The sequence below is a fragment of the Natator depressus genome, chromosome 5 (genome assembly GCF_965152275.1).
Source record: "Natator depressus isolate rNatDep1 chromosome 5, rNatDep2.hap1, whole genome shotgun sequence".
NCBI lineage: Eukaryota > Metazoa > Chordata > Testudines > Cheloniidae > Natator > Natator depressus.
The window spans coordinates 45,607,474-45,632,863 of NC_134238.1; the positions used below are offsets into that span (position 1 = coordinate 45,607,474).

The following is a 25,390-nucleotide window of genomic DNA, read 5'->3' on the forward strand; positions in this document are numbered from 1 at the left end:
TTAATTTGCCCTGGCATTCGCGGCCAGTACAGCTACCTGAAAAGTCTGTTAATGTGTCTGGGGATGGAGCAGAAATCCTCCAGGGACATCTCCATAAAACTCTCCTGGATGTACTCCCAAAGCCTTTGCAAAAGGTTTCTGGGGAGGGCAGCCTTATTCCGTCCTCCATGGTAGGACACTTTACCACACCAGGCCAGTAGCACATAGTCGGGAATCACAGCAGAACAAAGCATTGCAGCGTATGGTCCCGGTGTTTGCTGGCATTCAATCAACATCCGTTCCTTATCTCTCTGTGTTACCCTCAGGAGAGTGATATCATTCATGGTCACCTGGTTGAAATAGGGTGGTTTTAGTAAGCGGACATTCAGAGGTGCCTGTTCCTGTTGGGCTGTTTGCCTGTGGCTGAACAGAAATCTTCCCTGCTGTTAGCCCCGTGGTAGGGGGAGGGGTGAAGCCATCATCCCAGAGAATTGGGGGTGTGTGTGTGTGGGGGGGGGGGGTTAGTTGGGTTTCTGCTGCACGTGAACCCGGAAACCGCAGTCCCTCCTTTTAAATTGCCAACCCATTTTAAATGGCCAACCCAACGCCTACTTCGTACGAGAAATGAGGGCGCTGCTGTTTGAAACCAGTCCCACATGTCATGAAGGTTAAAGAAGCCAAAAGACTGTGGCTTACCATGGCTGCCTGCAAGCCAAATTCTGCTGCCCGGCCCTGCGTGAGTGATCTCTCACACCAAACTGGCATACCCTCAATAAGAGGCAAAATTCAGACTTGTAATGAAAGCACATGTGCTATGTAATGTTAACAGCAAGGTTTACCGTGAAAGAGTGTACCCATTGTTCTTGTTCACATTGTTCATAAAATGTGTCTTTTTAACTACTACTATCCCTTTTTTTCCCCCTCCCCACCAGCTGCATATGTTTCTCCTTCCCAGAGGCTAGCGAAGATTAGAAGGCAAAAAAACCGCACTCGTGATGAAATGTTCTCTGACCTCATGCTGTCCTCCCACACTGACAAAGCACAGCAAAATATGTGGAGGCAGACAATCTCAGAGTGCAGGAAAACACAATATGACTGTGAGCAGAGGTGGCGTCAGCTTGCTGAAAGAAGGCAGGAGTCAATGCTCAGGCTGCTGGAAGATCAAACACATATGCTCCAGCGTATGGTTGAGCTGCAGGAAAGGCAGCAGGAGCACAGACCGCTGCTACAGTCCCTGTGTAACCAACCGCCCTCCTCCCCAAGTTGCATAGCCTCCTCACCCAGATGCCCAAGAACGCGGTGGGGGGGCCTCCAGCCACCCAGCTACTCCACCCCAGAGGATTGCCCAAGCAACAGAAGACTGGCATTCAATAAGTTTTAAAGTGTTGTGTGGCCTTGTCCTTCCCTCCTCCACCACCCCACCGGTGCTTCCCTCCTCCACCACCCCTCCTGGGCTACCTTGGCAGTTATCCCCCTATTTGTGTGATGAATAAATAAAGAATGCATGAATGTGAAGCAACAATGACTTTATTGCCTCTGCAAGTGGTGATCGAAGGGGGGAGGGTAGGGTGCTTAGCTTACAGGAAAGTAGAGTGAAACCGGGGGGGGGGGGCGGTTTCCATCAAGGAGAAACAAACAGAACTTTCACACCATAGCCTGGCCATTCCTGAAACTGGTTTTCAAAGCTTCTCTGATGCGCACCAGGCCCTCCTGTACTGTTCTAACTGCCCTGGTGTCTGGCTGTGCATAATCAGCGGCCAGGCGATTTGCTTCAACCTCCCATCCTGCCATAAACGTCTCCCCCTTACTCTCACAGATATTGTGGAGCGCACAGCAAGCAGTAATAACACTGGGAATATTGGTTTCGCTGAGATCTAAGCGAGTCAGTAAACTGTGCCAGTGTGCTTTTAAACACCCAAATACACATTCTACCACCATTCGGCACTTGCTCAGCCTATAATTGAACAGCTCCTGACTACTGTCCAGGCTGCCTGTGTATGGCTTCATGAGCCATGGCATTAAGGGGTAGGCTGGGTCCCCAAGGATAACTATAGGCATTTCAACATCCCCAATGGTTATTTTCTGGTCTGGGAATAAAGTCCCTTCGTGCAGCTTTTGAAACAGACCAGAGTTCCTGAAGATGTGAGCGTCATGTACCTTTCCCAGCCATCCCACGTTGATGTTGGTGAAACGTCCCTTGTGATCCACCAGTACTTGCAGCACTATTGAAAAGTACCCCTTGTGGTTTATGTACTCGCCGGCTTGGTGCTCTGGTGCCAAGATAGGGATATGGGTTCCGTCTATTGCCCTACCACAGTTAGGGAATCCCAATGCAGCAAAGCCATCCACTGTGACCTGCACATTTCCCAGGGTCACTACCCTTGATATCAGCAGATCTTTGATTGCGTTGGCTACTTGCATCACAGCAGCCCCCACAGTAGATTTGCCCACTTCAAATTATTCCTGACTGACCAGTAGCTGTCTGGCATTGCAAGCTTCCACAGGGCTATCGCCACTCGCTTTTCAACTGTGACGGCTGCTCTCATCTTGGTATTCTTGCGCCTCAGGGCAGGGGAAAGCAAGTCACAAAATTCCATGAAAGTGCCCTTACACATGCGAAAGTTTCGCAGCCACTGGGAATCGTCCCAGACCTGCAACACTATGCGGTCCCACCAGTCTGTGCTTGTTTCCCGGGCCCAGAATCGGAGTTCCACACCATGAACCTTCCCAACTGACACCATGATGTACACATTGCAGGGGCCCGTACTTTGTGAGATGTCCATGTTCTCATCACTCTAGTCACCGCGCTGCAGTCGCCTCCTCCTCACCTAGTTTTGCTTTTCTTGCAGGTTATGATTCTGCATGTCCTGCTGGATAATGCGCACGGTGTTTATAGTGCTCATAATTGCCACGGTGATCTGAGCCAGCTCCATGTTCTCAGTGCTATGGCGTCTGTGCTGAAAAAAGGCGCAAAACGATTGTCTGCTGTTGCTCTGACAGAGGGAGGGGTGACTGACAACATGGCTTACAGGGTTGGCTTATAGGAAATTAAAATCAACAAAGGGGGTGGCTTTGCATCAAGGAGAAACAGAAAGGCCCCCTCAAGGATAGAACTCAAAACCCTGGGTTTAGCAGGCCGCTGATTTCACGGAGGGAGGGAAGAAGGGAGGAGAAAATGAATACAAAACAAATCTGATCTATTTCTTGTTTTGATCCACTTCATCTATCTTTATACATCTTGCTGGCAGCAGACAGTGCAGTATGACTGCTGGCCATTGACATCTCCTGGGTGCTCGGCAGAAGACGGTGCAGTATGACTGCTGGCCATCGTTGTCTCCTGGCTGCTCATTAGAAGATGGTGCAGTAGGACTGCCGGCAGGACTGAATCGCCATGAGATGAAACTTAAAAGGGAAATGACCTGACTGAGTCACTCCCATGTTTGCCCAGACGCCCCTGACCGACCTCACTGAGGTCGGCTAAAAAAGCACCCTGGAGTACGGCGACGATGGCTACCAGTCACACTGCACTGTCTGCTGCCAAAGGGCAATGAGCTGCTGCTGGGTAGCAATGCAGTACCACATGTGCCAGCACCCAGGAGACATACAGTGATGGTGAGCTGAGCAGGCTCCATGCTTGCCATGGTATGGCGTCTGCATGGGTAACCCAGGAAAAAAGGCACAAAACGATTGTCTGCCGTTGCTTTCACGGAGGGAGGGAGGGAAGGGGGTGCCTGACGATATGTACCCAGAACCACCCACGACAATGTTTTTGCCCCATCAGGCACTGGGATTTCTACCCAGAATTCAAATGGGTGGCAGAGACTGCGGGAACTGTGGGATAGCTACCCACAGTGCAATGCTCCGGAAGTCGACAGTTGCCTCGGTACTGTGGACGCACTCCGCCAACTAAATGCCGACTAAATGCACTTAGAGCATTTGTGTGGGGACACACACAATCGACTGTATAAAAAAGCTTTCTACAAAACCGACTTCTATACATTCGACCTAATTTTGTAGTGTAGAGAAGGCATATATGCCATGGAGACTGCTTGACCAATGGGGACTGACTGACCCTGCATGTCACAGCAAGGATCTTTCTAGCAGCTGAAGAAAGTATAAAAGAAGGAGCGTGACACCACTGGGCCTCTTTCCCCCCACCCCCAATCTCAACACCTAGAAGAAGGGCTGCAAGAAAAGAACTTTGAACTAGGGAAGTTTGATCCCAGGCTAGAAAGTGATCCAGTCTGTGTACTGAGGAACTGTAACCTGCTTGCACCATCTGCTAGAGAGAGACATTGCTTGATTCAAATCTTGCTTAATCTGCTAAAGTTAGAATTTAGACGGCATTTCTATTTTTATTTCTTAAATAACCAACTTTGATCTCTATACCTGCTACTTATAATCACTTAAAATCTGTTTTATATTTTACCTAAAACAGTGTGTTTTGGTTGAAATGCTTGGGAAATCTCAGCTCATGTTACAAAGGCATGTCCACTTTCCTATGAAGAACTGGCAAACTTATTTAATGAACTAGCACTGCACAAATGAGTCTTGAGCAGTGTAAGATGGTACAGTTCTGGGGTGGAAGACTGGGGATCTGAGGGGAATTAGCAAGAGCCTCCCTATTGATGGTTCATGAGTGGCTGGGAGATCATTCATGTAACTCAGTCGGGTGTGTCCCTGCTTGTGGATGGCTGTGTAAGTGCAGAGCCTGTCAGAGACTTCTAGCTTGACATCAGCCTCACAGTGTGAGAGGCAGCCCAGGTTGGTGGGATGGAGGGCTCAGCAGTCCCACAGTCCAGGTGGGACCCCATCACACCAGGTAAATGAGCTGTTCTATTTTCCTGATGTGTTTGCCATCTTATGTGATGTTACTGCTCGATGTCTGGGTTTTAAGGATGTTTGTTTTGGCATAACTGATCCTGAGCACTGCCTGGCCGGTTTTGCTAAATCTGTCTTTGGTTGTAGCTTTTTGGGGTGTCCGCTTAATAGTGCAATATCATCAGCAAAGTCCAGGTTTTTTAGGCATTTGCCACCTGCCCATGCTATGCCAGTGTTTGTGTTGCTAATACACTTCTTCATTACCCAGTCTATGCTAATGCCAAACAACAGCAGAAATAGAATGCAGCCTTGTTTCATGCCATTGTCCATGCTGAACCACTGTCTGGTTGTTCACCCTTAAAGTGTATTTTGCATCACTGTACATAGGCTTGATGATGATCATGACTTTATCTGGAATTTCATAAGAGTGAAAAATATTCCACAATATATGCCTATGCAGGCAGTCAAATGTCTTTTTGAAAATCAAGACATTACAGTACTGACATAAAAAAAACAAAAGTCAGTGGTCTGACTAAGCATCATCACCAATGTATGAAACCAAATATCAAGGCAAGGTACTGTAGTGCATTTTGGATACTCTACCTGCAAACTGTAGAAGTTCAGTGTCTCCAAATTTAAAATGTCCAAAGCCATAGATTGCAGACTTCTTAAACCCTTATGAAAAATGATGGAGGCAAGAGGATGGCTGTGATGCTGTCACTTTCAGTTCGGGGGCTTTTCCAAATTTAAGATGAGGCTGCAGACTTCTTAATGTCCTTAGAAAAAGTCTTTGATCTAAAAATAACTCCACTTACAAAGCAGGTGAACCCCATGAAAAGGTTTCCCTCTTTGAAGATGACTCATAAGTGAGCTCTTTGAACTTTATAGATGTCACTAAGATGCCAGAAGGTCAGGAGAGATGTGCGTGTGGATCACCTATTTTATTTAACTGAGTCCAACAGAGAGGATCTGTGAGAAGAAATAAAGTAATTGGTCATTAATTAAGTTGGTAAGGAGAGGGAGGAAACCAAGAGTTTTAAGCCCAAAGAGTTCTAAACAGTGTTCAATTGAACTGTTTCATTGGGGGAATGGGGTGGCGGGAGTTCATGGGATCTCCTTCCACTAACACCCATGAAGACCCAAACTGTGTGGAGGGCAGCATCACAGCTATCTGAGGCCTGGTCTACACTATGACGTTAGGTTGACATATGCCACGTTAGGTCCAATTTATAATGTGCGTGTCTACACTACCGAGTCCTTTCTACTGACCTAAAGGGCTTGTAAAATCGACACCTGTACTCCACCTCAGCAAGAGGCATAGTGCTAGAGTTGACCTTCCCAGGTCGAATTAGAGGTAGTGTAGACACAATGCTGTGTAATTTGATGGAATTGGCCTACAGGAAGTGTCCCAGAGTGCTCCAATGTGATTGCTCAGGACAGCACTTTCAACTCCGCTGCATTTCATCCAGGTACACAGGGAAAGCCCTGGGGACTTTTGAATTTCATTTCCTGTTTGATCACCATGGAGAGCTCATCAGCACAACTGACCATCCCTGCCCAGGGCCACAAACGTGCTCCAGCATGGAGGCACTGGATCTGATTGCTGTGTGAGGAGAAGAGTATGTGCAGGCAGAACTCTGAACCAGCAGAAGAACTGCTGACATCTATGCCAAAATCACACAGGGACAAAGGCTACACCCGGGGACACAGCAGTGCCACGTGAAAATAAAGAAGCTCAGGCAAGCGTATTAGAAGAAAGAGAGGTGAACAGTCGACAGTAGAAGACAAGGGGAGCAAACAGACATGTTGAGGCATCTGGTTGAGGTGCAGGAAAGGCAGCTAGACCTTAGAGTCCCTCTGCACCCAATGATGAACCAGCCGCCCTCCTCACCAAAAAGAAAAGGAGGACTTGTGGCACCTCACCAAGTTCCATATCCTCCTCTCCCAGACGATCTAGAATGCAGGGGGAGGGAGAAGCTCCATTATCCCTTGAACTCAACTCCAGGGGATGGGTCATGGAGCAGAAGGCTTTCATTCCCACAGCTTTGATTGCTACACAGTGCAATTGTAATAAACTACGTGTCCTTGTCCCTCCCACCCTGTGTTATCAGGCCCTTAGATCAGGGTTATCTTTGCTATTAATTGCTGTCTCTGTTCAGTGTTTGTTAGCAAAATAAAAATGCATGGATTGAGGACAAAAGGCTCTTTATTCACTGTGCACACTGTGTTTGGTGGGGGTTTAGTTTACAGGGCAGAACATGCAAAAAAGGGGGCAGGTTGGTAAGGAACAAAACCCAGAACTATCACATCAGTATTGTGTCATTCATGAAACTGGTTTTCAAAGCCTCTCAGAGACGCAGTGCACCTCAATCTGCTCTTCTTATTGTCCTGGTGTCTGGCTGCTCATAATTGGCAGCCAGGCGATCTGCCTCAACTCCCCACCTCACCAGAAACTTTTCCCCCTTACTTTCACAGATATTATGGAGCACAAAGCAAGTAGCAACAACAAGGGGAATACTGTTTTCGCTGAGGTCTAACCTAGTGAGTAAACTGCGCCAGCGCCCCTTTAAACATCCAAAGGCACATTCTACCACCATTCTTCACTTGCTCAGCCTATGGCTGAACTGCTCCTTACTACTATTCAGGCTGCCTGTGTTCAGCTTCATGAGCCATGGGAGCAAGGGGTAGGCTGGGTCTCCAAGGATAACTACTGGCATTTCAACGTCACCAACGATAATTTTCCGGTCTGGGAAGAAAGTTCCTTCTTACACTTTTCTGAAGAGACCAGAGTTCCTAAAGATGCGCATGTCATGTACCTTTCCCGACCATCCCACGTTGATGTCGGTAAAATGGCCCTTGTGATCCACTAGCGTTTGCAACAACATTGAGAAGTACCCCTTGCATTTTATGTACTCTTTGGCGAGGTGGTCTGGTGCCAAGATAGGGATGTGCGTTCCATCTATCACTCCACCACAGTTAGGGAACCCCAACGCAGCAAAGCCATCCACTCTGTACTACATATTTTCCAGAGTCCCTACTCTTCTTAGCAGAAGTGAATTGATTGCCCTGGCTACTTGGATCACAGCAATCCCCACAGTAGATTTACCCACTCCAAAGTGATTCCTGACTGACTGGTAGCAAGCTGGCATTGCAAACTTCCACAGGGCTATCGCCACTCACTTCTCAACTGTCAGAGCAGCTCTCATTTTGGTATTTCTGCACTTCAGGGCTGGGAAAAGCAATTTGCAAAGTTCCATGAAAGTGGCCTTATGCATTCGAAAGTTCTACAGTCACCGCTCCTCATACCATACCCGCATAACTACACGGTCCCACCAGTCTGGGCTTGTTTCCCGGGCCCAGAAGCGGCGTTCCACCATGTCAACAAGCCCAACTGCCGCCGCCACCATGTGCAAATTGCTCCATTCCATGGCTTCCAGCACGGCTAGTTGCGTGGCATCACATTCTTCCGCGCAGCGGCTCCTGGCTAGGCTCTTCAAATACCGCAGGACAATGCGCGAGGTGTTTGTGATGCTCACAACTACAGTGTACAGCTGAGTGGAATCCAGGCTTGCCATGCTATGGCATCTGCACGAGTAACCCAGGCTTAGGAAAAAAAGGTGCGAAAAATGATTATTTGCCATTGCTTTCAGGGAAGGAGGGAGGAGGTTAAGTGCATAATGGGAGGCTGACAACATATACCCAAAAGAGCCCGAGAAAATGTTTTTGTCCCATCAGGCATTGGGAGCCTAACCCAGAATTCCAATCAGCAGCAGGAACTGTGGGATAGCTGCCCACAGTGCATTGCTCAGTGAGTCGATACTACCCGTAGTAGTGAGAATGTGCTCTGCCGACGGAATGTGCATAGTGGGGACATGCAGCATCGACTTTGTAAAATAAGAGGCTAAATGTCAACTTAAATAAATTCGACCTAATTTTGTAGTGTAGACATGCCCTCAGACAGATAAACTGATCCACTGCAGTAGTATTTGATAGACAATACACTGCCTCCCACTGGCTGTGTGTGACAGATTCTGCCAGACAAATTGGGCATTCTACAGTGCTGCCAATTCAACCTATTTTAGTATGAGTCTCATGCTATTGTAGGAGCAGGATTTTATAATTGTACTATGAGAATTAATGTATGATTTGATTTCATCCTGACAGACTGCCAGTGTCTGTACTAATGTTAAGGCAGGGACAGACCAGAACAATCCTTATTACTGATTATGGTCACCCTTTTGTTTTAGGATAAGTTATAATGACTACTATGGTTTTCTATATGTATTACAAATTAGGCACTCTAGTTAAATATACATTTCTTTGTTTTAAGGTTTAGTAAGTAAGAGACAGGATCTTGTATTGTGTCTATGTTAAGGAGATTCAAAATAAACTGACGCTGTTTGTATTCTCAAAGGTCTCTGTAAAAAGACTGTTTGTGTTAACGAGGAATGTACGCATCAGGAAAAGATAAGCTGTGAAGGCCATTGTTATAGCCAGATGGTCAAGGAAGGAGTGAAGGAACTTAACGACACCACAAAATCATCAGCGTGCATCCATAATGAAGGAAGGGCAGATTGACGACCCTGAGGTGAAGGCTGGCACCCCTAAAGACAGGACAATTAATTAAATTGGAACCAGGACAGGAATACCCTCTCGGAGGTGTATTGGAATGTTTACATCAAAAGATACACCAATTAAGAAGTAATCGGTCACAAACTGACACAGCAAAATCCATAGACTTCAACAGAGAAAAAAGACTATAAGAACAGGGTGTTTGGCCATGGGACTTTAGGTTCATCTTGCCACACTCCAGGAGCATCGGATCGCGACCAACAGAGCCCTGCTCCCCTCTACGACCAATCTGGCTGGCCACTAAATTGATCCAGACTCTGGACTGGTAACTATAAACATCAGCTGGCAGGACTGTGTGCGTGTGTGTGTGTGCGTGCGATTGAAAAGCATATGCTAACTGTTGTATTCTCAATAAATGTGGCATGCTGCCTTCTCCCTGAAAAGATCCTGTGTGCTTCTTAGAAGTATAACACTATTTGGTGTTTATCTTACAACCCCAGCTCCCAGATTCATGTGATTACTGATAAATTTAAGTTTTCATTAAAAAGTAGGTTTTTAGCACTCGTGTGTAGAGAAAAGCTGGACAATGTGACCCCTACCAGCTCAAACACCAGAAGGCAAAAAAAAACAAACAAAAAAACCACCCCACATTTATTATTTTTTAAAAAATCTCATGATTTTAAGCCATGGAGTTGACAGTCCTGCTACTGCCTGCCAGTTGTGCCCTTAGTAATTCCTATACAATCTGATTGTTTCAGTGGACTTAAAACAGATAGAGCTGGTTGGACTTCAATAAACAATACTACTGAAGTTGCAAAATATGGACTAGAGTCTGCAGTTCTCTCAGTCTTACCTGTGTGGCTGCTGCAGAGCTAATAGAAGTGAAAAGTAGTAAACATTGTTTTTTGTCACTAAAGTGAGTGGCTAAGCCTGAATGTACAAAGGAAACAGCTCTGCTGAGTAAAATGGTACCAATTTTACAAAGTCACTTTTCCAGAGTAAAACTGCACTTTGGTGAAATTCACCCCTGTGTAGCCACTCAAATCCTTGTTGAGGGCTAAAATGGGACATAAATGCCATGTGCAGGATCTGCTGCATAGGGGTGATTTTTGTTATTTAGGTTTATTCTGGAGTGCTGCCAGAAGTTTCCCCTTTCATCTGTTGATTGTTGCAGCAGTCACGCCCCTGTTTTGCCCATCCACAACTTTCTTGGCAGCGGTAGCACACTCTTGCCAGCAACCGTCCCCTCCTACAATAGAGCCACTACTATAGCTGCCCACACTCCACTCCCAGATTCCCTGGTACCACCATGTATCCATTACTAAGCAACATTATTTGACAGTAGCAATAATCTGTGTTAGCAAGAAAAAATGGATGAAGATGGAAGACCTTGTTTTACTCTTATGGATGTACATGCTGGCATGTGTGCCACAAAGAAATGGATGGATTAATGCTCCTCCAAATTCTGTGGATACACAGTGGTCTCTTCTACTGTCGATACATGCATATATTTCCCCACTGTCTTTGGAAGAAAGAATGAGTATGTACGGAGAACAGACTCATGTTAGGTGGTTTCGATGGCAATGGACATTCTACTTCTAATTTAAAACATGAGCACAGAATAACACCTACACTTCACTTATTATAGTGAGACAGAAATACACTTGAGCAGTTTTAGCAAGTTCTGAATCAGACCCCTATAAATAAGTACCAGAGACACAGTGGTTTAAAAAGATTTTGTTATAAGTCAACTTCAAGGCTATATCATCAGCCATGGTTCTGCAGGGTTACAGGGGGTGAAAGCTAGCTCAGGCATAGATCCCTCAAAACTTTTGGCTCCTTCAAAATAGTATGCCACCAAGACAGACACTTCTTCCCAGCTACCTCTCCACCCAACTATTCCTCCACCCCTTCTTAGCCTAGCACCAAGCTTTTCCCTGGCCCCACTCTCCATCCCCACCCAACAGACTCTTCTTTCATGATTCCTCAGCCTAGACTAGACTCTGACTTTCCTTCCACCAAGACCGTGCAAAGAGGGATTTCAAATGGAACTGGGTTCAGGCCTATACAGGGCTTTTTTTTTTTAAAACAAAAAACAAAAACTACTTGCTCTTTTCTTCTATCGTGGGGCCCTAGAGGTAACGGAGTGCTAAATTGTACTTTACTGTTCAGACACTAGATGGCACTGTGTGTAATATACCTTATTTAAACTAACCTCCACCATACCTGGCAAAGCATTAAAGGATCTTATGATGAACACATCTGGTGTGTACCTCACCAATAAGGAAGCTCTTTTGACAATCTATATCTGGTACAGGAATATGACATAGCCTCAGAAATAAAATTAGTGACAGAGGAGAACAGAAACAGAAGGAAAACAGCAACAAAGCTTGTCAACAGAAGGAACAAAGCAACAAAGGTTGCAGGATCTCATCAACATGCCACTCTTCAATGCCCCAGAGAACTTCAGCTTTGACAAATCTTCAGAATGGACAGACTGGAAACAATATGTTGCAAGATTTCATATTGCTACCAAGCTGCACAGGGAAACTGGAGAAATATGGGTATCTTCTTTAAATTCTTTGACTTTACTGAAGACAGTCACAGAGATGACTATAAAAGGATTCTGGCTATGTTTGATGCATACTTTATACCTCAAAGAAATGTGGTTTATGAAAGAGCATGTTTTCACCAGAGAATTCAAGAACCCGGGGAAAACGTTGAATGTTTTATAAGAGTTCTGCATACATCATCTGAAAACCATGATTTTGGGACTGCAAAACATGAAATATCAGAGTTGGGCTGGTTATTGGATTAACAGATTAAAAACCTTTCTCAGCAGCTATAACTGATGACAGACTTAACCTGAGCCACAGCTATACAGAAAGCAAAGCAGTCTGAACTGGTCAAACAACAGAACAAAAGGAAGGAGCAACTTGAAAACCCTGAAACTAGTTTAGAAGCTACAAACAGACATTTTGAAACAGTAATTATCATAAAACTCCTGAGGCATGAAGAGAGAACTCCCAGGCTAAGGGACAAATTCCAGCCTACGTGCACAAAATGTGGAAAAAGTCATATCCCAAGAGACAATGCATGTCCAAAAGAGTTGCACACAGTAATAAATGTGTGAAATATGGACATTTTGCAGCTGGAGAGTGAGCCTGCCTGGAGAGTGAAACTGAATATTCATGGTAAGACTAATGCCTTTAAAATTAACTTAGGAGTTGACGTCACAATCATCTCAGGAGGGATTTACAAGCACCTTCAACCCCTCCCAGAGCTGAAGTCACCTCACCCAGCTCCGACTAGCCCTGGAGGTATGAACTGCACCAGCAAGTTCACCATAGTAAAGACAAAACCTTTGCATTCAGAGTGCATGTGATCAAAGAATCAAAGACCAACAACCTTCTGAGCTGCAATGCGACAGCCATGATGGACCTGACGGGAAAGGGGGAAGAACTCAGTGGAGGATTGATGATATTGGATTTTTGAAAGAGGATCCAATACAAATCAACGTGAGACAACGTTGAATCATACAGTGTAGAGACACCCTACCAGAGAGACCTTGGAAGAGAGTACCTGCATATTTATGTGAATTCAGAGGACATCATTACCTGGTCGTAGTGGACAGTTTTTCCAGGTATAAGGAAATAATATACTTGAAAGACATAACATTACTGTGTTATTGAGAAAATGAAGTGCTCTTTTACTCATTTTGGTATTTCAGAACAACTAGTGACAGACAATGGGCCACACTTCACTGAATTTAAGTCATTCTGAATGAAATACGATTTTGAACGTATTACTAGCAGTCCACATTATGCACAAGTGAATGGAGAGGCTGAGAGAACTGTACAGAAAGTACAAGAAAATCCTACATTAGGAAGATCCATTTCTTGTTTTTCTGAGTTACAGATCTCTACCAGGTTTCAGAGTAGCAGCCGTGCTTCGTCGGATGCATTGAGCTGTAGCTCACGAAAGCTTATGCACAAATACATTTTTTAGTCTCTAAGGTGCCACAAGTCCTCCTGTTCTTTTTGCAGATCACTACCAGTAGCAGCTACTGGATATAGTGCAGCAAAAATCATGATGGGAAGACAACTCAGAACTACTCTTCCAACTCTGGAAAAGTATCTATTTCCAAAGTGGCCAGACATGAAGAGAGAAACCAAATAAAATAAAAAGGCAAAAAGAGCCTACAAATACTTTACAACAGACATCATTCAGAGAGCTGCCAAGTTGAGAATGTGGTGACCATGTTTGTCTCAAACTGGATGGAGGAAAAAAGATGAATTCCAGCTGTCAGAAAGAAAAGGACTTCAGAGCCCACATTATATATAATTGAGACGGACTGTGGAGAGTTCAACTGAAACTGTCGACATCTACAGTTTGTTCCTCCAGAAAGAACAATGAGTAGAGAAAACTCTACAGATGGTGGATGCAGAACAAGACGACGACTCAAAGATTCCAAACCAAACACAGCCAGTCATTTCAACTAATGCGAACTGTAAATTGGATTCATGATGAACTTCTTCCACTTTAGTGACTGAGTATGCCAACATGAACACTCAAAGGAACATGTGGAGGCAATTGCTCACTAGATAGAACTTGCAGAATGGTTGGAAAAGGGTCACACATTTGGAAAAAGAAAAGGAGGACTTGTGGCACCTTTAGAGACTAACGAATTTATTTGAGCATAAGCTTTTGTGAGCTACAGCTGAATGCATCCGATGAAGTGAGCTGTAGCTCACGAAAGCTTGTGCTCAAATAAATTAGTTAGTCTCTAAGGTGCCACAAGCACTCCTTTTCTTTTTGCGAATACAGACTAACACAGCTGCTACTCTGAAACCTGACAATTGGAAAAGATATACAATCTGTCATCAGATGCAGAAGGACATGTGGTGCGATATTTTGCATCATCTCTTAAATCTTTTGCTGTACTTAGGTGAGAGGGGTTTAACTTGAGAAGTTCAGACGAGAAATTAGGCAGTCTTTGTAATGGTAATTGTTTGGGTTTACTTGAATTGTTTACAAGGTAAAATAGCATATTGAGATTATGTGGAAGCTATTAAGGCTAGTACTGCAAGATGACATACTTATCACATTGAATTCAAAATGTATTTATCGGTAGGATCACAAGAAAAATACAGCAGACTATTTTTGACAAGGTTAGGAAAGCTAAATACTTCTCTATTACATTTGATGGCACTCCAGACATCTTCTGAATGGAACAAATATCTCAGGTGTTAAGGTATGTTGAGGTTTCGAAAGGCAGAGCAAAGGTTGTTGAGAGTTTTGTATATTTCATTGATATGCCCCCTAAAATAGAGGCAGGTATTAAAGAGGTTATTTTAGAGAAGCTGAAAAAAAGATAGTTTAGATACGGCTGATTACCACAGACAAAGCTATGACAGAGCTAACACGGCTGCAGCATAAAAAGGTGTTCAAAATCCGATTCAGCAGGTAAAATCAATACATGTCTTTCATCCCATGTGCTGCCCACTCATGGTATATTGTTGGAGGAGCTACTGCAATTATTGCTCCACAAATTCTATTTTTTGGAATTGTTCAAATATCGTATACCCTGTTTTCCTGCTTCGACTAGTAATTGGGGTGTGTTGAAAAAGCATATTAACGTTACATAAAAGATGCCAAAGCACAACAAGATGGTCAGCAAGAGTAGAGGCAATCCATCTGCTATGAAATCACGTACAGGGTGTTTTTGATACTTTAGACGAGATAAAGGTTTCACATGCCAGAACTTAAACTAGAAGCGGATAGCTTGCAAACAAATATTTCAGAGATTTCATTTCTTGTTTTGGCCAAGATGTGGTATAATACCTTATCAAAAATGAATGTTGTGAGCAAAAAATTGCTGAATCCGGATCTTGACAAATAACTTGCAGTTTACTTGGTGGTCTTCCAGTCACTTTTTTGGAATTATGGCCTCTGGGTTTGTTGCGTTTAAGGAAGCTGCTGCTTCACAGGCTGAAACATTAGGTGTATCCATGCACTTCAAAGAGAAACAATCTCAAAGGAGGAAACCAATGTCAGGCACACTTGCAAAGGACGAAAGGCCATCAGATCTCAAAAGGTTTTTGAATGTGAGGTTTTCAAGTCCATTTTAGTCTCAATACTAATACAATTAGATGATAGGAGTGCAAGCGTGATGGACACAGAGAAAGGTTTGCTTTTTGTAACTTGCAGGAAACTGAAATGTCGAGGCACATTTGAAACTTAGCAAGCAGCTACCTTGAGGATTTAAACTCAGTTTTGAGAATGAGACTGAGCTTTTCACCAGTTTTTGCAAGTGAATCTTTAAGGCTGACTTGGAAACAAAGGCACCCAGTGATCTCCTTAGCTACATTCATAAAAAGTCTTTAGATGGGAGTTTCCCTAACAGAGAAACCACACTGTATTTTTGCTGTCTTCCTTTAATCAGGTCTGCTAATGAAAGGAGTTTCAGCAAGCTAAAATTAATTAAGACCTATCTAAGAACGCCCCTTGGGCAGCAAAAGGTTAAGTGCTTTGGCAGTTATTTCTATAAAGAACTCAGAAGCAAGGCCAATGAGATTGCTTTAGAGAAGGCCATGAAGACCCCTTTGTAAAAGTACTTAGTGGTGATTCCAGGGTTTTTTGCAGTGGGGAGGAGGGGTCCCTGGATTTGAGTCTTTGAATAGGGCTTGAAACACCCTTGGCTTGGCAATGCCTTCCACCCAGGCACTTTTCTCCGATTCTGCTCAGCCCACCCTGGACCAACCAGTGTAATAGAATCATAGAACTGGAAGGGACCTCGAGAGGTCTTCTAGTCGAATCCCCTGCACTCAAGGCAGGACTAAGTATTATCTAGATCACCCCTAACAGGTGTTTGTCTAACCTGCTCTTAAAAATCTTCAATGACGGAGATTCCACAACGTCCATAGGCAATTTATGCCAGTGCTTAACTACCCTGGCAATTCGGAAGTTTATCCTAATGTCCAACCAAAAGCACCATCTGTGCGTGGCACTGGATAGTTGTCTGGGCGAGTTACAGCATTTAGCTTACAGCAGTCCATGCAAAAACGTATCTCCCCATCTGGTTTGGGAACTAGAACTACTGGAGATGCCCATGCACTGCCAGAAGGGCAGATTACCTCCGTCTGTAGCATATCCTGGATCTCCCGTTCTATAGCAGTTTTGGCTTGAGGAGACACCCGGTAAGGTTGGACTTTAATTGGGTGAGCATTATCTGTGTCAATGGAGTGGTATGCCCGTTCAGTCAGTCCTGGGGTGGCTGAGAACGTTGGCGCGTAGCTAGTGCACAGCTCCTGGATCTGCTGTCGCTGCATACGCCCAAGGGTCATGGAGAGGTTCACCTCTTCCACGCCAGCAGCACTTTTCCCTTCGTAGTAGACACCTTCAGGCCACTCAGCATCGTCTCCTCCCTGGGCTGTAAACTGACAAACCTTTAATTCTCTGGAATAAAGGGGCTTTAGAGAATTAATATGGTACACCTTAGGCTTTCGGTTGGAGGGGGGGAATGCTATGAGATAATTAACAGCTTCCAGGCGCTCCTGGACCATGAATGGCCTTCCCACGACGCTTCCATTTTATGGGCCTGGAGCACCTTTAAGACCATGACCTGGTCCCCTACTTTGAAGGAACGCTCTCTGGCATGTTTATCATACCAGGCTTTTTGCTCTTCTTGAGCATCCCTAGGTTTTCTTTAGCAAGGGCTAAAGAGGTTTGGAGGGTGTTTTGTAGGTTGGTTACAAAGTCCAGAATGTTAGTTCCTGGAGAAGGTGTAAACCCCTCCCATTGCTGCTTCACAAACTGTAATGGCCCCTTAACCTCGCGGCCATATACAAGTTCAAATGTTGAAAACCCTAAACTGGGATGTGGTACAGCTCTGTAGGCAAAGAGCAACTGCTGCAACACTAGGTCCCAATCATTGGAGTGCTCATTTATGAATTTATGTATCATGGCCCCCAAAGTTCCATTAAATTTCTCCACCAGGCCATTTGTTTGATGATGGTAAGGGGTGGCAACCAAGTGATTCACCCCATGAGTTTCCCCAAAGGTTTTCCATAGTTTCTGCCAGGAAATTAGTTCCCGAATCTGTGAGGATGTCAGAGGGCCAACCTACCCTGGCAAAAATGTCTGTAGTGCCTGGCACACACTTTTAGCCCTGATGTTGCTTAGAGCTATGGCTTCCAGCCATCAGGTGGCAAAATCCATGAACGTCAGTATGTACTGCTTTCCTCTGGGTGTCTTTTTCGGAAAAGGACCCAGAATATCCACAGCTACTCACTGAAATGGAACTTCAATGATGGGGAGTAGCTGGAGAGGGGCTTTGACCTGGTCTTGGGGTTTTCCCACTCTTTGGCATACCTCACAAGACCGGACATAGGTAGAAACATTCTTGCCCATTCCCTCCCAGTGGAATGACCTCCCCAAACGGTCTTTGGTCCTGTTCACCCCAGCATGGCCACTAGGAATGATCGTGGGCTAAGCTCAAGAGCTTTACCCGGTACTTAGTTGGAACTACCAACTGTCTCTGAGGATGCCAGTCTTCCTGGTGTCCACCAGAAAGAGTTTCCTTGTATAAAAGTTCTCTTTCTACAACAAACCTGGATTGATTAGAAGAGCTGAGAGGCGGTGGGTTGCTCCGTGCCACCATCCAAGCTCTCTGGAGGCTTTCATCTGCTTCCTGTTTGGTCTGGAACTGTTCCCTTGATGCTGGAGACATCAGTTCCTCATTGGATTGTGGACCTAGGCTTGGTGCCTCTGGAAGCGATGTAGGGGATGGGGCTGTTTCCGTTGACTGTGAACCGCTCTCCGCTGGTGCACTATGTTGGGGTTCAGGCTCCGGCAGAGCCTCTTGTGTAGGGTTATGGGCTGCTGCCGGTTCAGGTTCAGTGGGGCCCTCTGGTGTTGGGGTTGCAAGTACTGGATTCAGTGCTGGCAATGGGTCTGGTGCTGGTTGTTCCGCCGGTTCCAGTTCTGGGACTGGCTCTGTCTGGATCCACTACTGCTGTTGCAGACGTTGGCATGGGGTCCGGGTCCATCACCTCTGACCGGGTCCTGGTAGAAGTTTCCAGAACAGAGCTAGGTGTGACAGCTTGCTTAGCCTGGCTGCTGGTGACCATTCCCACCCTCTTGGCTAGCTTCACGTGACTGGTCAAGTTTTCCCCCAACAGCATGGGGATGGGATAATCATCATAGACTGCAAAAGTTCATGTTCCTGACCAGCCCTTGTACCGGACGGGCAACTTGGCTGTAGGCAAATTGAAAGAGTTGGACTTGAAGGGTTGAATTGTCACTTGGATCTCTGGGTCGATTAAATTGGGGTCCACTAAGGAAGCATGGATAGCCGAACTTGTGCTCCGGTGTCCCTCCATGCGGTGACCTTCTTCCCGCCGACACTCACAGTTTCCCTCCGCTCTGAGGGTATCTCGGAGGTATCTGGGCCTGAGGACCTCTGGTGTGATTCCGGTGCAATGAACTGTAATCTGTGGGGGTTCTTGGGGCAGTTGGCCTTTTCATGCCCCGGCTCATTACATTTAAAACATCGTCCAGCTGACGGGTCACTGGGGCAAGGTGCGTTTCTGGAGAATGGTGTGGCAGGACGATAAGGTGTCTGGAGTATTCCTTGGTGTGTAGTTGGGGCCTTGGCCTGCCCCCGGTAGTAGGGTGTGGTCTGAAGGTGTCCCTTCTGGTATCTGCTCTGTTATCCGCGACCAGGGTTGTTCCTCTCTCCTCCCTCCACCCATTTTGTTCCGCCTTGCCCCGCCTTTCTGGCAGTCTGGGACTGCTCGTATCAATCAGCATAAGAAGCAAGACTTTCTGCTGAGTCCATTTCCTTATCCCATAAACACTGTTTTATTTCTTCCTTGGACATATTCAGGAATTGCTCCTAAGCTATCAAATCACACATTCCGTCAAAGCTAGTGACACCCCTTCCTTGCACCCATTTATCTAACAGATCCTTCATCTGGTTTAGATAAGCCACATTACTTAGCCCAGACCCTCTCTTAAGGGTTCGAAATTTTACTCTGTACGTTTCAGAAGTAATTTGAAATTGCTTTAAAACCAAATCCTTGAACTTATTATAGTCAGAAGCCTCATTAATAGGCATCTTATTGAATATGTCCAGAGCTCTTCCAGTCAATTTTGCGATCAATGTGATCATCTTGCGAGCTTCAGGAATTTTATGGAGAGTGCACAGTCTCTCAAAGGAGAGAAAATATTCAGCAACAGTCGCTCCCATTTGTGGATTGTTGGGGAAGGATTGTTAGGGTTATCCAGTAGATTCCGCTCAGCTGTTACCTTCTCCAACTCCCGTTCATGCTTCCTCTCTTTTTCCTTCTCCTCCATTTCTTTTTCCCTTGCCTCCATAGCTCTCCTGTGGGCAGCCTCTTGGTTTTTTTCTGCCTCTATAGCTCTCCTCTGGGCAGCCTCTTGGTTTTTTTCTGCCTCTTTCACCGCCTCACTAGCTCTCCTGTGGGGAGCCTCTTGGTTGTTTCTGCCTTGGGCTCTGACATGTTTGCCTCTCTGTTTTTAACTAACTTTACACCAGAGAGTTAGAAATAGAACAAACAAACAAAAACTTGGCTTGTCAAAAAAAAAATAGGTTGTGCTGTACCCTGATACCTATGTTCTCTGATAGTGATTGTCAGCCTACAGAAAAATCCTTTAAAAAAAAACTAACACCTTTGTCTCCAGGCAAATAGACAGAAAAACCCTAAGTTGCTCTTAGCTAAAACAAAAAAACTCTTCTGAAAAACTTGTGAATTTCCCTGCAGGAGGTTAACTACCCTGCCTTTAGGTAGAGAAAACTCCAGCTCACAAAAGACAAATCCCTTTTGTAATGCTTGTTGCTTTGTCCCCTTTTATAAAACCCTTTAAAATCTTTTAAAATTCTTCTGTGCTTCTGGTGCAAAAAAAAAATCTCAAAATGATTTCAGATTAATCCCGCCACTCTGCCACCATGTCAAGGTTCCTTCCCCACTTTGAACTCTAGGGTACAGATGTGGGGACCTGCATGAAAGATCCCCTAAGCTTATTCTTACCAGCTTAGGTTAAACGCTGCCACCACCAAAGTGTTACACAAAGAACAGGGGAAGTGCCCACTTGGAAACGTCTCCCCCCCAAAATACTCCCCCAAGCACTACACCCCCTCTCCTGGGGAAGGCTTGATAAAAATCCTCACCAATTTGCATAGGTGAACACAGACCCAAACCCTTGGATCTTAAGAACAATGAAAAAGCAATTAGGTTCTTAAAAGAGAATTTTAATTAAAGAAAAAGTAAAAGAATCACCTCTGGAAAAATCAGGATGGTAAATACCTTACAGGGTAATGAGATTCAAAACATAGAGAATCCCTCTAGGCAAAACCTTAAGTTACAAAAAGACACAACACAGGAATATACATCCCATTCAGCACAACTTATTTTATCAGCCATTTAAACAAAACAGAATCTAACGCATATCTAACTAGATTGCTTACTAACTCTTTACAGGAGTTCTGACCTGCATTCCTGCTCTGGTCCCGGCAAAAGCATCACACAGACAGAGAGAACCCTTTGCCCTCCCCCCCCCCCCCGTTTCCAGCTTTGAAAGTATCTTGTCTCCTCATGGGTCATTTTGGTCAGGTGCCAGGGAGGTTATCTTAGCTTCTTAACCTTTTACAGGTGAAAGGGTTTTTCCTCTGGCCAGGAGGGATTTAAAGGTGTTTATCCTTCCCTTTATATTTATGACAGGGGGGCCAGGGGAGGCAGCAGGAGCAAGGGCATATGTGGGGGGGGGGTGAGCCTGGGACTGGATTCCATGGCCTTGCAGTTGGAGCCCAGAGCCCTGCAAACAGGGGACAGAGCCCACCATTGTGCAGCCAGAGCCCAAAGCCCCGTGGTCAGCACCTGGGGCTGGAGGAGGCAGCAGGGGCCAGGGGCAATGGTGGGAGTGGTAAGCCTGGGACCAGAGCCTGAAGCCCCACAACCAGAGGTTGCTGCCTGCCACCCCAGGGCTGAAGCTGGAAGCCTGAGCCCCATCACCACATAGACCAGCCTGGCTGCGCCTCTGCCTAGGGGCCAGACATGATGGCCACTTCCAGGAGCAGTGCGGAGCCAGGGCAGGCATGGAGCCTGCCTTAACCCTGCTGCATGACTGACCGGGAGCTGCCTGAGGTAAGCGCTGCTCAGCAGGAGCCCCCATCCGGAACCCTTTGCCTGCCCCAGGTTGGAACCCCTTCCTGCACCCTACCTCCCTCCCAGACCCCACACCTCCACCAGCGTCCGAAACCACCGACCCAGGTTGGAACCCCCTCCCGCACCCAAAGTCCCTCCCAGAGCCCACACCTCAAAAACCTCCTCCCACACCCCAACCCCCTGCCCCACCCTAGAGCCCCCTCCCACATCCTGAACCCCTCATTTCTGGCTCCACCCTGGAGTCCACACCCTCAGCTGGAGCCCTCATCCCTTCATGCATCCCAACCTCCTGCCCCAGCCCAGTGAAAATGAGTGAGGGTGGGGGAGAGTGAGCAACGGAGGGAGGGGGGCTAGAGTGAGTGGGGGTGGGGCTTCAGAGAAGGAGTAGGGCCTCGGGGAAGGGGCAGGGCAGGGGGCAAGGCAAGGGTGTACGGTTTTGTGCAATTAGAAAGTTGGCAACTCTATGCCCTAGATCAGGGTGGGCAAACTATGGCCTGCAAGCCGCTTCCGGCCCATCAGACATTTTTATCTGGCCCTCAAGCTCCTGCTGGGATGCATGGTCAGGGGCTTGCCCCGCTCTGCCCAGTGCTCCCCAGCCCCCTACTCTCAATTCCCTTGATGAGCACCATCTTCTGGCATGCAGAACCACACTGCACAGGCACGACTTCACCACACTGTTTCTGGGATCAGAACCCGGCCCCTATGAGGCAGCCCCCCACGTGGCAACGCACCCAATCCCCTCCCGGTCTCCTACGGCCCCATCCTTGAGAACCTTGAAAATGCCCAGGGGCTGCACCCATCCCAGCTAGGGTGCTTTTTCCCGTGGCAGTGCCTGGTACAGCCGCCTTGGTGTCACTGCCAGCAGGGCCCCTAGGAGTCCCCAGTACCGCCCTGTGCCACACCCCATGAGTCCCCTCTCCTCCCACCTTGGTATCATCCCTTATAGAGCCCTCCGTACTACACCCCATAGAGTGCTCCTCCCCCACTGGGCATTCATGGCCCACCATACAATTTCCATAACCAGATACAGCCCTCAGGCCAAAAAGTTTGCCCACCCCTTACCTAGATAAAGTTCCTTCCAGCTGTGAGACGTGAGACAGGAGTCTTGTGGTGAAAAAGGTTCTATGCTGTTTGGTAAAATGCAGATTGATCTGTTCCCCTTCGCTGCCAAAGAATGGCCACTTGACCGGTCATTGCCAATCAACTTTGGCACCTAGCTAGAGGCATCAGTTTGTCTTTTGTCTTTGAAAAACAGGTTTACTCCCTCCCAACACTTGTCTGGCAAACACATTTCAGTCATAATTTCAGCATATGTTCATATCTTTACATATAATGTTGCTACACACATTTCATTGTGATATTACTGACCAGTGAGTTACTAGTTTTCAAATGGTACCTCACAAGGCATATTCTGCCAGCAATGCCCTCTGGCATGTACATTGGACAAACCGGACAGTCTCTACGTAAAAGAGTAAATGGACACAAATCAGACATCGGGAATGGTAACATACAAAAGCCAGTAGGAGAACATCTCAGTCTCCCTGAACACTCAATAACAGATTTAAAAGTAGCCATACTTGAACAAAAAAACTTCAGAAACAAACTTCAAAGAGAAACTATTGAGCTATAATTCATTTGCAAACTTAATACCATCAATTTGGGCTTGAATAGGGACTGGGAGTGGCTGGCTCACTACAAAAGGAATTTTCCCTCTCTTGCTATTGACACCGCCTCATCAATTAATTGGGAGTGGACAACATCCACCCTGACTAAATTGGTCTTCAACATTGGTTCTCCACTTGTAAGGTAACTCCCTTCTCTTCACATGCCAATATATATATATTTATGCCTGTATCTGTAATTTTCACTCCATGCATCTGAAGAAGTGGGTTTTTTACCCACGAAAGTTTATGCCCAAATAAATCCATTAGTCTTTAAGGTGCCACTGGATTCCTCATTGTTTTTGTGGATACAGACTAACACGGCTACCGCTCTGATACTTTGTACAAAGATTATTACAATGGTGTGTAAAGTGTGACTACAGAGGTACATTCAGTAATTCCAGAGGTAATTCGGTAATTCCAGAGGTGACTACAGAGGTAATTCCTGGAAAGGGTTCATGGCTGGAGATACCAAACAGAGACAGGAGTCTCCTTCCTGCCTGGACTTAGGTGCCTAAATCTCTTTGAAGGGCAGGGCTTAGGCCACACTTCCCTCCTCCGTATTTCCTATTGGTTAGTTTAGGCAGCCCCCCACTCAGCCTGCTGGCTTCTGTGGATTCCATTCTTAAGCATCTACCTCCCCCCAGGCTCCTATTTCAGGGTTGTGAATTCCTCTGGGCAACAGGGCACCTAAAAGTTAGGCATGGCAACAATGAGGTTGCTACGCCTAAATCCCTCTGTGGATCTAGCCCTTGGTGCCTAGACAGCATTGTGATATGCCCTTTAGAAATGCACTTAACAGTAATTATTATAAAATAAAGTTGCAATAGAATGAAGATGATTAACACTTGCGTTCAAATGGCTTCCCTTTGTATAGCAATCCCAGACAGAGAGGCTCCTAGATCAACAAAGAGAAGGGGAAAAGTTTCCTACATAATTTCCAACTGGCTGAGCTAAGAACAGGGGAAGGAGATTCAAAATTATCTTTTTGAAACCAAGGGCTTGAGTCTACATTCACTTACATGATTTTTACACTGGTATAACTGCAATGATTTCAGTGGACCCACTCCAGGCTTAAACTAGTGTGAGAGGAGAATCAGGTCTGAAAAAACAAGTTACAAACAAATTGTAGTTGAACAGGAATGAATTACACTGATGCATGCACACTGGCTGAGAGCACAGTTTGTCCTAAGAAATACATAAGCCTGTCATGAATGAGTAGGAGTAAGGTATGCTATTTTTGCTGTCCCTGAGGGAAAAAAAAATTAACACTTTTTCAGTGCAGAGCCAAGTGACTGACTAAAATCACTGCAATTTTTAAGTTTTTGGAGTCAAATGCTGGCTTCTGTACATATTTTGGGCTGTGCCCTGGGTAGATCCATGAAGGCCAGAGACAGGAAATAATGGCTCCGAACAGACCACAAACTAGCTGTAGAGCAGCTCAATGGTGGCAACTGGAGTATAGTGGATCTGATATCCCCTCCTCCAGCCTGCCTGACACGCACAAATACTCTACACACTCAGTCGCAGGGATCTAACACAGAACTCTGCAGTGTGCAGCGCAGATGGGATGCTCCTCCTGGAATCCTGTACTTTTCCACCCATGCTGTGGAATCAGGCTGGTTCCAGTATCATCAGGATGCTTTGTGCCCACAGGAGGGGGGGGAAGCAGTTGCCCCTCAGTGGCCATGAACCCATGGAATTAGTTTTGGAAAGTCATGGAATGCATCAATTTATTACAATTCCATTAAAAATGGATTCTGTGTGTTTAAAGAGCGAAGTAATTTAATATTTAAGAGCTCTGCACTGAGGCACTATTAATGAGCACAGTCATCATTAAACTGAAATGGTTTTTGGAAACAGTTGAAGCTCTGCCTTTCCTGCATTCAGAATATAAAATACTTGGCAGCGAGTGGGTGGGCAGATATGTACTGATGTATTTTGAATGATTCTCCAAAATAACTCCCTATTCACAGGGATGTAAATGAAGGTGGGAGTCTAAAGAAATAGTACAACTCTAGTACATTGTGTTCTGTTGTAACTGATCATGTGGGTGAGAAAAAGGTCTATAAATATTTGTGTGCTAAAGGCTGGATCAGTGAATAGGCCAGATAGATAACAGTTGAACTGCAAGGAGAAAATGCTTGTACACCTTGGACTAATAGCTCT

General features: G+C 45.8%; 1 protein-coding gene across 3 annotated transcripts in view; it reads right to left on the reverse strand.

Moving 5' to 3' along the window:
- PDE8B (phosphodiesterase 8B) overlaps positions 1-25,390 on the reverse strand; it is a 157,748-nt gene that overhangs the window by 120,183 nt on the left and 12,175 nt on the right. Inside the window, exon 1 of one of the 3 annotated variants that reach the window (XM_074952687.1) lies at positions 5,404-5,836. The exons of the other annotated variants lie outside the window; for them this stretch is intronic. Coding sequence (XP_074808788.1) covers positions 5,404-5,454 — 51 coding nt within the window. The 5' untranslated portion in view covers positions 5,455-5,836. Of the gene's footprint in view, positions 1-5,403; positions 5,837-25,390 lie in introns of those variants that run through there. 3 annotated transcript variants of the gene reach the window in all.